The sequence below is a fragment of the Benincasa hispida genome, chromosome 5 (genome assembly GCF_009727055.1).
Source record: "Benincasa hispida cultivar B227 chromosome 5, ASM972705v1, whole genome shotgun sequence".
NCBI classification, from domain to species: Eukaryota; Viridiplantae; Streptophyta; class Magnoliopsida; order Cucurbitales; family Cucurbitaceae; genus Benincasa; species Benincasa hispida.
Genome location: NC_052353.1, coordinates 54,752,772 through 54,766,211, shown reverse-complemented (window position 1 = coordinate 54,766,211; position 13,440 = coordinate 54,752,772). Strand labels below are relative to the sequence as shown.

The window sequence follows — 13,440 nt, the reverse complement described above, 5'->3', positions numbered from 1 at the left end:
AGTTCCAAATTAATGTACTTTTAATTTAAACATGAATATACTTATCATGGAATTTTAAATGCATACAAAATTGTATGATACAACTTAGTAATAGTAGTAATAGTAGCTTGCAATACTTTTTAATGTTTAACGTTAACATTGAAACTTTTATCTAAATTTAGAGTGCAATTGGATGAAATTGAGGGGGCGTTTGGAACTAAAATCTAAAGTACATTAGTTTGGAACTAAAATTAAAAAGTACATTAGTAAAAGTATATTGTCTACATACAATTTTGGAACTATTACTACTATTACTAAGCTAATAATAATTTTAGTTCCAAACTAATGTACTTTTAATCTAAACAAGAAAATACTTATCATGGAATTTTAAATGCATGCAAAATTGTATGATATAGCTTAGTTATATTAGTAATAGTAATTTATCAATAAAAAAACTTGTTTGCATTTTTATCAAATATATTCAACCATACCAAATGAAGCTATAAAATTTTGTTTGCATTTTTATCAAATATGTTCAACTTATTATTATTTTTTAATCAACCATATTCAATTTCACGCAATGTTATCAAATAATTTCATTTTTTAATATGAACACGGAAATTAAAATTCTCATTGATACAATAGTCATGATTTTATTAGGTTTCATTTTAGGTGCATGATCAAATCTTAAGTTTTAAATGAAAAATAGATCAATAAAAAGAAAAATGTGATGAAGCCTAACAAGTATTTAGGAAGAAAATCAACAAACAACTGAAAGAAAGGATTAATATATAACTGAAAGAACATCAACTGCAAAAGCATAATTAATATATAACTAAATTATTTTAAGTTTATAAATATACAGGATAAAAAATTTAAATGAAAAATTAAAGTTTCGTATCAACAAACACTTCAAATATAAAAGATGCTTTAGAAGAGTACCACCTTATGTACAATATAAGGAGGAATTATGAAGCTTCGCTCGTTTTCTAATAAGTCGAACACTATGACAATCAATAAACAGATGCTTTAATAATAATATAAAGAAAAAAAATGAAAGTGACTTAACAGGAGGTGTGATAAGCAACACAAAAGAGAAGGAGGCGGAAAGGACTTACCAACAATGATGTGGTGAAGATGGGGTTGTTCTCATAGTTGTAAGGAAAAAAGGTCTCATTTATAAAGAAGAGAAATAAAGTACACCTTGGAAATAAGTAGGTCTCATTCATGGGTAGGTGATAACTTGTTGAAATATAAGTTATTTATATCGTTTTATTTAGATTATACGGCAAAATAAAGGAAAAATTACGTCGACAGTATAGAAATTGGCTTAGAAATACGAAAATTGTAAAGTGTCGTGAACACACCCACTAACCCCATTGCGATGGCGAAATGGAATGTCCAAGTCTTTGTTTTGCAGGAAATAGATCACCACATGCGATAACCGCTCGAGGACAAAAATGAACAATGCATCCACACAGCATGCAGCAATCGATCAAGAATGGAAAAGATCAACGCAATTGCAGCGCATGCGACGATCGATCATGGATACAAGCGATCTACACATTTCCCCCGCATGTGGAAATTGATAAGAGATCAAAACAACTACACCGCATGCGGCGATCGATCAAAGATGTGAAGAGCAACGCATTCGCATGGACTTCTGACAAATGTACAACTTTTTTGTTGTACGATTCTGACAAATTGATCGTTGAGCAAAGCGGACATTTCCACTATGCCAAGGCAGGAATTATCAGATTTACAAAGTGGGACCACTAATACAGAAGCCAAGGTCTATAAATAGATTCTTCAAATTCAATGTTAAGGAGGCTAGTCTGAAGAGACAATCCAGAGAAAATCCGGGAGAACGACGAGACAAGACTGAAAGGTAAGTCTCTGAGCAAGAAATTCTTTCCGTTCCCGAAGAAGAAGCTTTGTGCAAGAGGTCACTTCTACTTGGAAAGCAAGCCAGAAGGGGAAGCTTTCCACCCCATTTCATCCACACATCGGCAAGTACAATGTCTCCAGTCGGGATCTGTGTCAAGACATTGACACTCTTTCCGTATTTGTTCTTATTTTTCCATTCATCTTCTGTGTTCATTTATCTTTAATTTTTCATTCACGATTTGTAACAAACGTTTATCCTTAGATTTCAATACCATTATCGTAATCATTATCATCTCTCTGTTCTTTTCCACACATTCATCATCCATTTTCTCCATCATGTGTCACTAATCCCCTGGGTGAAGGGGAAGGATTAAGCGAGTGAGTTAATTCTTGTTAAGGAAATCGACTGAGTTTAGCTAAAGCATGCTCGACGACATCTTCACCTGTGAGAGCAGAAGTGAAGATGTTATTCCGCCTATGGAGAGAAGGTTGGAAGAATGCGTTAACTAAAGCGAGAAGTATTTCTAGAAAAGGAAACAACCTTGCGTTCATCATATTCATCCCTGTTTCACCATAGACATATGGGAATGCGGCCGATCACTGAAAGGTGTAAGCCAGGGGAAAGCAGAACCTTAGTTGCGTCCTCAGCAAGATTGACGAACCTGTAATGTCCTTTCCCTCAACCCATTCTCTTTCTGATTCATTCACAAGACTTGCCACCACATTCATTATATTCTTTTGCACAACTTCACAGCCAATCCTCAACCTGTATCATTATTAATTTAGTCATTTATTTCATCATTGCAAATTATTTTACAACACTTTATTTACCATCGCATTCTATTCTTTAACACAATTTACTTTTCATCGCAATTTACTTTTCTGCACAAACAATTCATTATTCTTTATGTTAAACTGGTCGCATATACCACACTAGTATCGCATTAACAACAACAATCCCCGTGTTCGACCTCAGATCAACCTGAGAAACTTACGTTGGAATTATACTTGGTTCCAACGTAAGAAAACTTGTGACACGCACTACACGAACGCATACTACGAAGCATATCATCATCAACGCATACATTTAGAACGTAGTATTGCATATCTTTATCGCAAAGCAACTTGAGTCTTAGCGCATCATTTATCATTTTTATAAGATATAGATAAAGACATAAAATTTCATCTATTAAGTTTTTGGCACCGTTTCTGGGGATTAGCAACGTTTAGTTTTGAATATTTTTGTGGTATTTTGCATGACAAATCTCTATTGTACCGTTTGTTTAACGCAGAGAACAGGTTGACGGTTTATGAGTACTGGGACTGAACCAGAATTCGAAGCCGACCTGAGATTGAGCGTACTTTTCACGTGCGAGCACACTGGAACCGTATTCGACGAAGAAGAAACATGGCAAATAATAACGATAGGCCCGATGGGAATCAAGGGGTTAATCGGCCAGCGCAAGACCCTATTTTCTTGGCTGCCAACCGCAATATCCCAATGAGGAACTATGCGGCACCCAATTTATATGACTTCTCGCCCGGAATTGCAAGACCCACGGTAGAGGAGAATGCACGATTTGAGATAAAGCCGATCATGCTTCAAATAATCCAAAATGCGGGGAAATTTGGAGGTATGCAAGGTGAAGACCCGCACGCACACTTGACCAGGTTCGTGGAAATGTGCAATACTTTCTCCATTCCTGGCGTTACTCTGGAAGGAATTAGATTATACCTCTTCCCGTACACACTTCGGGATGAGGCGAAGAGGTGGGCTCATTCACTAGAGCCAAATGAAATTAATTCTTTGGACCAGTTGGACGAGTGATTCATGAAGAAATTCTTCCTGCCCGAAGTCAATGCAAGAAGACAGAGGGAGGTGTTGAATTTTGAGCAGATGGAAAACGAGACTCTGAGCACCATCTGGGTTCGATTCAGGAGATTGGTAAAGAACTGTCTGCACATCGGGATTCCCGTTGCGTTCTGATGGAAACTTTTTACAATGGCCTGGACAGATCAACGCAAGCTGTTGCTGCTGCCTCCGTAGTAGGAGGATTATGGACAAAACCTACACTGAAGCCAAGGTTTGGATCGCATTTCACGAAACACAGATGACTGGGTAGACGAAGGGTACGGGGGAAGAGGCCCGAAGCGAAGAAAATCGAAAAATGTCGTTATACTAGCTGATACAATGACAACATTGGCCTCACAAATGGCCGTAGTGACCTCTCTCCTCCAGACAATGGCAATTAATCAGGGAACCCTCTCTCAGGGTGCAGCGCAGGCCAATACGCTGGCTCAAGTGGCAACGATCAGCTGTGCACAATGCGGAGGGGGTCATTTAGCAGAAATGTGTCCATCGAACCCACAGACAGTGTACTCCATTCAGAATAACCCGTATAACAACACATACAACCGGGGTTGGCGCAATCACCCCAACTTCAGCTAGGGAGGTAACAACGACCAGGGAGGCTAGAGAAATTCACAGAACAATTCCGAGAATCGAGGAAACCCTCCGGCTTTTCATCAAGGTTTGAATCAGAGTCACCAACAGAGGCAATCGCACAACCAACCTTCCTCATCCAACACCTCTACAAATTCATCGTCCTTGGAAGCTCTGCTGAAGCTGTCTCTTATACACATCTAGATGTGTATAAGAGACAGCATCTGTAGAACAATTCCGAGAATCGAGGAAACCCTCCGGCTTTTCATCAAGGTTTGAATCAGAGTCACCACCAACAGAGGCAATCGCACAACCAACCTTCCTCATCCAACACCTCTACAAATTCATTGTCCTTGGAAGCTCTGCTGAAGCAGTACATAGAGAAAAAGATGCGATTATGCAATTGCAAGCATCTTCTATAAGGAATTTAGAGGTCCAGGTAGGGCAACTGGTAGCCGAGCTTCGAAATAGAACACCGGGAATGCTGCCCAGCAATTCAGAAGCCCCCGGATCTAATGGGAAGGAACAATGTCAGTAGTGACATTGTGCAAGCAAGTCTAACCGCCTACGAGGATGCAGATTGCGGTAACCTTAAAGAACTTGTCTCTTAATCAGCATCCCTAACATCTATCTTTACTGTTTTCTTTACCGCTTTATTTACAGCTGTCTTTAATGCTTCCGTAAATTAGTTTATTGCTTTGTTATCGCTTTCTTAATTTAGTCTTACCGCTTACTTGAATTTACTTTTATTTTAATTCCAGTATGCATTAATTTAAATTCATGCCTAGTTCAAATTATTTTCATTCCTGTCTCAGTATTGCATTGATCTCAAAATTTCTGTGAATGAATATTATTTAAAAAAAAAAAGAACACCGCAACGTCTTATCAATTTAGTTTTGAGATAAGAGTTGCGATGTTGATGATACATTAAATAACATCCGGTATGCATTACGATGATAGGTGTATCTGGCTTTAATAGATACACTTTGCGTCCGTCTTCCACAAATGCATTACGTTGACGGATGAGCTGCACGCGTATGTACACTACGCCCGTCCTCAGCAAGAACGCACTATGTCGAAGGTAGTGTTGCACTGGTAGAAATACCGTGCGCCCGTCCTCCAGAAATGCGTTGCGTTGAGGGGTGTGTTGCACTAATGCATACGTTGTGTCCGCAAATATGCATTTATAGTAACGGATGCATTGCGTTGATCACTTAACATTGCGCCCGTCCGATTAAAGAAAAAAATGATAAAATCTTTGCGGAGAGGGGAGTCGAATCTCTTCAGCTTCCGAGGGAATTATGACTTAGAAGACGAAAGGACGTCCTTTCTGCTAAATCATAATGGGAGGAGTGCAACGGCAGGCTTTTTGGTTTTAACACAGATCTGGACGGAGATTTTGCTTGTCGGCATGTGGAATGGATGAAGAAAAGAGCTTCCCTCTCAGGCTTGCTCTTCTCTCTTATACACATCTAGATGTGTATAAGAGACAGGAGGAAAGAAGATGAATACAGATGATGAAATAGAGAGATTAGAAACAAATACAGAAAGAGTGTCAACGTCTTGACACAGATCTGGACGGAGGTTTTGCTTGTCGGCATGTGGAATGGATGAAGAGAAGAGCTTCCCTCTCAGGCTTGCTCTTCTGGTAGAAGTGACCTTCGTATAGAGCTTCAACGGCGGGGATTGAAAGGATTCCTTGCACGGAGACTCACCTCTCGACCTTGTCTCTTGATTCTTCCCGGATCTTCTCTAAAAATCACTTCAGACCAGTCTCTCTCTCAAGTCAGTATACACGTTTCTATGTATTCCAGTACTCAAGTATCAAGTCTCAAGTATTCCTGTATTCTCGTATATCTTTCAATGGAATTGCAGAAGCTATTTATAGGCGAAGCTTTGACTCTTTGCATTGTAGTCCCCACTTTACTGTTAAGGCAGTTCCTGAAATGGTAGAGTGAATATTCCTTCTGTTACGCAATCAATCCCGTCAGAAATGCACAACTGACAGCTGTACACACGTCTGAATCCTCTGAAATTGCATTTCTCTTTACATCTTCGATCGTTTGCCCGCATGTGGTGTTGTTTTTTATTACTGCATGCGATTGAAATTGCGTTGATTGCAAAGCTCTTGATCGATTGTCGCATGCACCGTCATTGCATTGATCTTCTCTCCATTCTTGATTGACGTGCGCAATGCGACGTAGATACGTTGTTCATTTTATCTTTAAGCCATGAACGCATGCGGTGACTTGATTTCCTGCAAAATAGAACTGAAACATTCTTTTCTACCATCGCAATGGTGTTAGTGGGTGTATTGATGACAATTTATAATTCTCGCATTTCTTAGCCAATTTTCATACTATCGATGCAACTTTTCTTCCTTTTAGCCGCAATATCTAAATAAAATAGAATAAATAACTTGTATTTCTTCAAGTTATCACACCTCCAAATTTAGATATATGCTTGTCCTCATAAGGCAATATTGCTAAATTCCTATCCTAAATTTTGTGTCGATTGGTTGCTCCGAATGCTCCACCTAGGCAACATTACTTAACAACGCAAGTTCCTTCTATCTTTGATAATTCATAACAAAGCCCTACTTTATTCTTCTATACAACAAATTTCTACTTATAAAATACTTTTCTAGTTTTAAAAAGAATGTTTACCTCTTCTTGTAGAAACAACTTAATGTGTCTGGATGCAGTGGTCAAATTTGCGTCATTCATTTAGAGGCTGTTGATCATGGTTACACTCTTCGTTTTGGCTTGTTCCCACGGGTGTCATACGAACATCCAATTACGGTTGTGTGTCAATCTCAACTTTAACTCTTGAATTTCAGCTAAGTATAACTTTTGCTGGTCAGAGGAGTTGTCTCTTATATTCTTTTATTTTTCTTCTTCTCATTTTTTCTCTTTTCATATTGCGTCGTTTTTGGAAACCCACCTTCATTTTGGCTTGCTCCCAAGGGTGTCATGCGAACATCCAACTACGAGTAGGTTTCTTTCATGACTTAACTCTTATCAAGTTGGGATTGTTTTGAGATTTCCCTTGCGTTGACATTGGAGTTTTGTATGAAAAAAAATTTTATTTTCATTTTTTTAGACAATAATAATGAACGCATTTTTCTTAATGACCGCATCTACTTGATCGCATATGCTCAAACCTTCCCCACCCCCAAATTTAGAGATGCGCAAGGTTCTCATTGCGTTGTTTGGACAGAATAGACAAACACTTAGACAAAATTTTGAAAAGAAAGTTTGAGCAGAATTTTGATGGATAAAAGGTAAAATAGTGCTATAGCCATGAATTAACTAAGTGTTAGTCAGAAAATACAAAGTGTGGGAAATGCTACTAAGTGTATGCATATAACTCATCATGGAAGCGCAATGAATAACGCAAAATAAAAGATCAAGAATATCGCAACTAATGACAAAGGATGATAAAGAAGAGGCTAAGGCATAGGGAAAGAATTGCTACTCAGTTGTATTAAAAATTAACTAAGTATACAAGGAATTACAAATAACGCAATACAAAATTTTAGCATGTACAAAGAATCAAAGAATTAGCTTCTATACATAGAAAAATAATGAATGAAGTAAATTATAAAAGAATGACTGCAATAAAAAAAAATTGTAAAGTTATTGAGGAGGAGGAGGAGGTTCCGGTGGAGGATTCTGACGAGGTACGCGAGGAGCTTCTTCGAAATTCAGATGCTGTTGCAAATACGAAGGCACCATGGGACCATGAAGATATGCTGTCAGAAAGTTGAAGTACTCATGGTTGCGCTCTGCTAATTGCCTTTGGTTCAGGTGGATCGTATAGATGTTGCGTTGAATATTGATCATCACCTGCCTTGTTATAGCAGCATTGCGTTGCAAGTCTTCTACTCGCTCGTTTACCTTATTTATTCTTTGGTAGAAAAAGTCTTGTTGTTGGGAGAGAAGAGACCGCATATCTGCTAGTTCAGCAGCTAAGGAGGCAATGTTGGGTTTTGCTTGCGGTTGGAGAATCAGGGGCAAGGAGAAGGTTAGTGAAATGTTCGGGAAATGAGGGAGAAGGTTCTGCAAGAGGGCTTGGAGGGAAAATTATCAAAGGCAAAGGGTTCAAGGTTTCTTGATCTTGCATTGATGTTTCTTGGACTTTTTCCTTTCCTTTGTCGTCTTTGCGCTATTTCTTTGGCTTTGGTTGCTGCGGTGCATTTAAGCCGATCATGGGCCTTTTAGGTGGAAGTTCGGGGTAATGTGGGGAATCTTTGAGGAACATTCTCAAAATCTTGACGTTGATAAGACCATGTACTTCCAGCATTGGTTCCTCTTCAATACCCACACCTAGTGAGAGACATAGGCTTGAGACTGTCCAAGGAAAGAAATATTGGCCTCTTATGTGCCCCACAAAACCTCGAATTTGTCTTACGATCAACTGGCCCACGTCTATTGGAATGTCGCATGCGATGCAGTATGCAACCATGACTCTATCCCTCGAAATTGTTTTGTCATGTGAAGTCGGGATGAGTCGCTGTTTCACCAAATATACCCAAAGTCGCGCCTCTGGAAGCAATGTCTTGGACGCCAGGGTTCTGATGCCTTTTAAGGAAATCAACCACTGAGTGCCCGGTTGCGTTAATACCTTCAGCACATCTTCCGTTTGTTCTTCTATGGGATCATCAATGATTTTATTACCCGGTGCATCTGAGATGTCCTTCATCTGATATAACTCATTGATGTCCTTTGCGCTGAAAGGCACCATTTCCCCTTTCATGGTCACCACATCTTTGGTGCCATGGAGCCGTCCATTGTAGAAGTCACGCACTACCTTTGGAATGACGATGGATGGGCACTGGCAAAATGTTTCCCATCCATGCTCCAATACAACGCTTGTGATCAAGTCCGGTAGTGGTGTTGGCGCAGGGAAGAATCCATTCTCCATCATCATATCGTCATTTTCTTTCTTCCTTGATGGTCGTCCTTTAGCCAATGCAGACTCATTGCTTTCTACAACTGCTTTGCCCTTCTCTTTGGTCAATGCAAGGCGGGATTTTTGCTTTTGTTTCCTTTCCCTTGCCTTGCGTTTTTCTTTCTTCTTCTACTCTGCAATTTCTTTTCCCTTCTTCTCTCTTATGAGCTGAACGTTTGCTTGGCGCTTCTTCTCCTTCTCTTCCTTCTTCTTCCTCTTCTCTCATTTCTTTCTCAAATTCTCTTTCGAACTGCTCTGAGGCCAGCAAAATGCACTATTCTTCCTCGAGCTTTTTCCTTTCCTCTTCTGCCGATATCTCATTGTTGCGGCACACCTCTTCATCTTGTAATTTTCTTCTTTTACTACATTCTGCGATGATTTTTTATGCCTGCAACATTTTCTCTTGCTTTTCTTCCTCCTCTTTTCTTCTCATTTCCTTATCTTCTAACGCATCTTGCAAAATTGGTGGGTCAATTGTTGACCCTTGCGGCATATTCTCCTTGTGACGCCGCGTCAAGGGGGTGATGTCTGCATCTTCTCCATCATCAGTCGCAACCAATCTTACTTGTGTTGTTTCCTCCTCGGGTAGCGCTGATTCTCTCGGTTGTGTTGACTCCCCTTTATCCCCCCATTACGGAGGTGGATTCTCTGTCCAGTTCTGGGCTTTCAGCCCTCTTTCTCCTCTCTTCCTCCTTTTTCAGGCGCCTCTCCTCCCGCCTGCGTTCCCTTCTTTCACTCATTTCTTTCTTCTTGATTGGATGGGTTTGCTCATCTCCTTCAGCCCTCTTCTCTTTGATCTTCTTCTTCTTCTTCTTCTTCTCCTCAGCCACTTCAGGCTGCTTCTCCACCACTACTTCCTCCAAAGCAACTCTGGAGGGTCCCTCATAGGATTCTACGTGAGCAGTTTCCTTAGGATCCAAGATTGCCAGAGCGCTTCTTCTTGATGCTTCCTCCATCTCCTCCTCTGAAGGCAGTGGCTGGTTCACAACCCCAGCTTCGAGCAGTCCTCCTTCTTTCTCCATGTTACTGAGTATACTCCCAAACACCTCCTTATCGTCCCTTCTCTTCTTTTCACCTGTCTCTTATACACATCTAGATGTGTATAAGAGACAGGTGTTATCCTTTGCGCTGAAAGGCACCACTCCCCCTTTCATGGTCACCGCATCTTTGGTGCCATGGAGCCGTCCATTGTAGAAGTCTCGCACTACCTTTGGAATGACGATGGATGGGCACTGGCAAAATGTTTCCCATCCATGCTCCAATACATGTCTCTTATACACATCTAGATGTGTATAAGAGACAGGTCTGGTATGCAGAGGCGATTTAGGGATTCTGGTTGCAAAGAGATTCAAATAAACAACCTAAGACGGAGGAGATAGAATTTATAGGTAGGGCCTTGTTGGCCCCGACACGAATTCTGCGGTGGCAGGCCTCGAGGCACTAAAAAAGCCCGCCGCCGCGCGCCTCACATTTATGAATTTGCAGATACGTATGTCCTTTCAACTGCGAATTCATCATGTCCTTGGAAGCCTAAGCGATTGGACTTCTCAATTTGCAAAAAGAATTTTTTTCTTTGGTGTTTTATTCGGATGGGCGCAAGGTTAAGAATTAACGCAATGCATCCATCAATGCAAATGCATCTTTGCAGAGGACGGGAAACAACGCATGTATCCTCATAACACACCCCTTAACTCAACACATTTCTAGAGGACGGGCGCACGGTATTTCTACTAGCGCAACACTACCTCAACATAGTGCATTTTCGCTAAGGACGGGCAAAGAATACATACGAGTGCAACACACCCCTCAGTGCAATGCATTTGAGTTGGATGAATGCAAAGTGTATCTTGTTGATACAAGATGCACCCACCATCGCAATGCATACCGGATGTTGATTGTTTTATTTTATTATTTTTTTTCATCAACGTAAGTCACAAGGACTTTGCGGTATTAATTCTCTTCTTATTAAACAATCATTCACTAAAATTTAAGAATAATGCATTTAAGATAGAAAAGTAAGGAAATTAAAGAAAGCACGGAAATTAACGCAAGTGAATTAAATGAGAAATAAATTCATAAAGCATTGAAAGAAAGTTTAAGGAAGTCATAAATAACATAATTCATGAAGCAATAAAGACGATAATTAAGAAAGCATGTAAACATAGAATTGAGATATGGACTGAAAGACAATTTTCCATGATGAACGCAATCCACACCTCCGCAGGCGATCAAGCTTGCCTGCCCAATGTCTTCAAGGACATTGCTCCTTCCCGTGAGATCCTAGGGCATTAGAATTGCTTGGCAACATTCCAGGTGTTTTATTACGTAGTTCGGCTGCCAGGTGCCCAACTTGGATCTCCAAGTTTCTGATTGAAGACACCTGCGACTGCATAACAACATCGTTTTTCTCAATGTATTGCTTGAGAAGGGACTCCAATGAATTACTAGAGGTGTTAGAAGAGGATGGTTGGTTTTGTGGCTATCTCTGATGCCCTTGATTCTGGTTTTAGTGAAAAGGTGGAGGGTTTCCTTGATTCCCGAAATTTCTATTCTGATGGTTACTTAGCCCACTTTGGTTATGATTTCCCCCCCAACCGAAGTTAGGGTGATTCCTCCAACCAGGATTATACGTGCTGCTGTACGGATTATTCTGGATAGCGCATACTTGCTGAGGGCTTGATGGGAACATTTCCACCGCATGGCTCCCTCCACATTGGACGCAACTTATTGCGGCCACTTGTGCCAGTGCATTGAGTTGTGCTGATCCTTGGGAGGGGGCACCTTGATTAAGTGCCATCGACTGGAGGATAGAGGTTATCACGGCCATTTGTGTGGCCAAAGTTGTCATTGTCTCCACAGGCACAATGCTCTGACGCGTTCTTATGAGTACTTTGAAATTGATCCAGAATTCGAAAGCTTGACCCAGAGGAAATCGAGGCAGTACACATCTTTTCGCAAGGCACGCCAGAACACGAGAAGCAAGGCGAAAAGAGCAGCCAATCATGTTAGACAAACAACAATAATTCAATGGAGGGTTACCCGCAAGTAGGAATTCAAGGGGTGGGCGTCGCCAGCGCAAGATCTCAATTTATCCTTAACTTGCATTACCGCAACATAACCCAATGAGGCAACTACGCAGACGCCCTAATACTGTATGCACTTTCTGCGCCTGGAAATTTCACGATACCAGATAGTGCGAAGGAACTAATGCCAAGATTTGAGATTTACCCAACCGCGTCTATTGCTCCAAATGATTTCAAAATGACGGGAGCAATTTTGGTGGTCTACAAGGTGAGAGACCCACAATATGCTCATCCTGACACCAATTTTTTGTTGAGCATGTGCGGTAACTTCTCCATACCTGCATTACCCCCAAACACGGTATTTAGGACGTTTAACCTCTTCCCTTTCACCTTGAGGGATTTGAGGCTAACCGAGTTGGGCTCAGATTCACTTGAAAGAGCCAAAATTGAAAATAACTTCCTGAGGGACCAGTTGGTTGAATGGATTTATGAAGAAACGTTCTTTCCCTCCGCGGCATGTCAACGGCCAAGAAGGCCGGTAGCTTTCGGCATCGATCCCACTCGCTTCTAACAGGGTCTCTTACTCAGTTCTGCTCGACGGCAATCAATAATGGTGCGCTGTTCATCGGACGCATCGGCTATCTCCGCGGTCGGCGCTCGACACATCGCTTGGCACGATAGCTTGGCCTGCTTCGACGTCATGGCATGGGAAGTTTGGTCGAAGGCGCTTCGCACGCTGGCACCTCTCCAGCCTTTGTGCCATACCAATGCCTGATTCCTCCGGTTGCCCATCCTTTCATGACTTGCCTGCCACCCTTCAACGCATCCTTCCCATTTTCCTTCCTTTACCAGACGCAATCCAATGCATCCATCATCCAACACATTCCAACGCATCTAGACACATCCATTCAAGTCCTCAATGCGTTAGGTCTAACCGTCCAAGGCATGCGTCACTCCACTTCAACTTCTCCCTTGGCGCCAAAATTAATCTCTCCAAGATCTCGTATGGCCAGATTTGCATGGCAACGCCTAATAATCCAACCCCCCCAAACCTTTAAGTTTTTCCTCAAAAAAAATTTTTCATCAATTTAAGCTTAACTCAAAACTACTCAAAGGATAAATCTATTCAAACACCTAGAAATCTCTCTTCTTTTT

The 13,440-nt window shown here is 41.0% G+C and overlaps 1 protein-coding gene across 1 annotated transcript; it reads right to left on the bottom strand.

The window, feature by feature from the left end:
- Positions 1-9,882: 9,882 nt before the first annotated feature.
- Positions 9,883-10,284, bottom strand: LOC120077403 (capping protein inhibiting regulator of actin dynamics-like). Its single transcript, XM_039031286.1, has one exon. It carries the CDS (start codon positions 10,282-10,284, stop codon positions 9,883-9,885), a length of 402 nt encoding a protein of 133 aa, XP_038887214.1.
- Positions 10,285-13,440: the final 3,156 nt, after the last annotated feature.

Bases quoted from the DNA above. Each gene is read 5' to 3' on its own strand.
- LOC120077403 (XM_039031286.1), bottom strand. From the start codon at position 10,284: ATGGAGAAAGAAGGAGGACTGCTCGAAGCTGGGGTTGTGAACCAGCCA.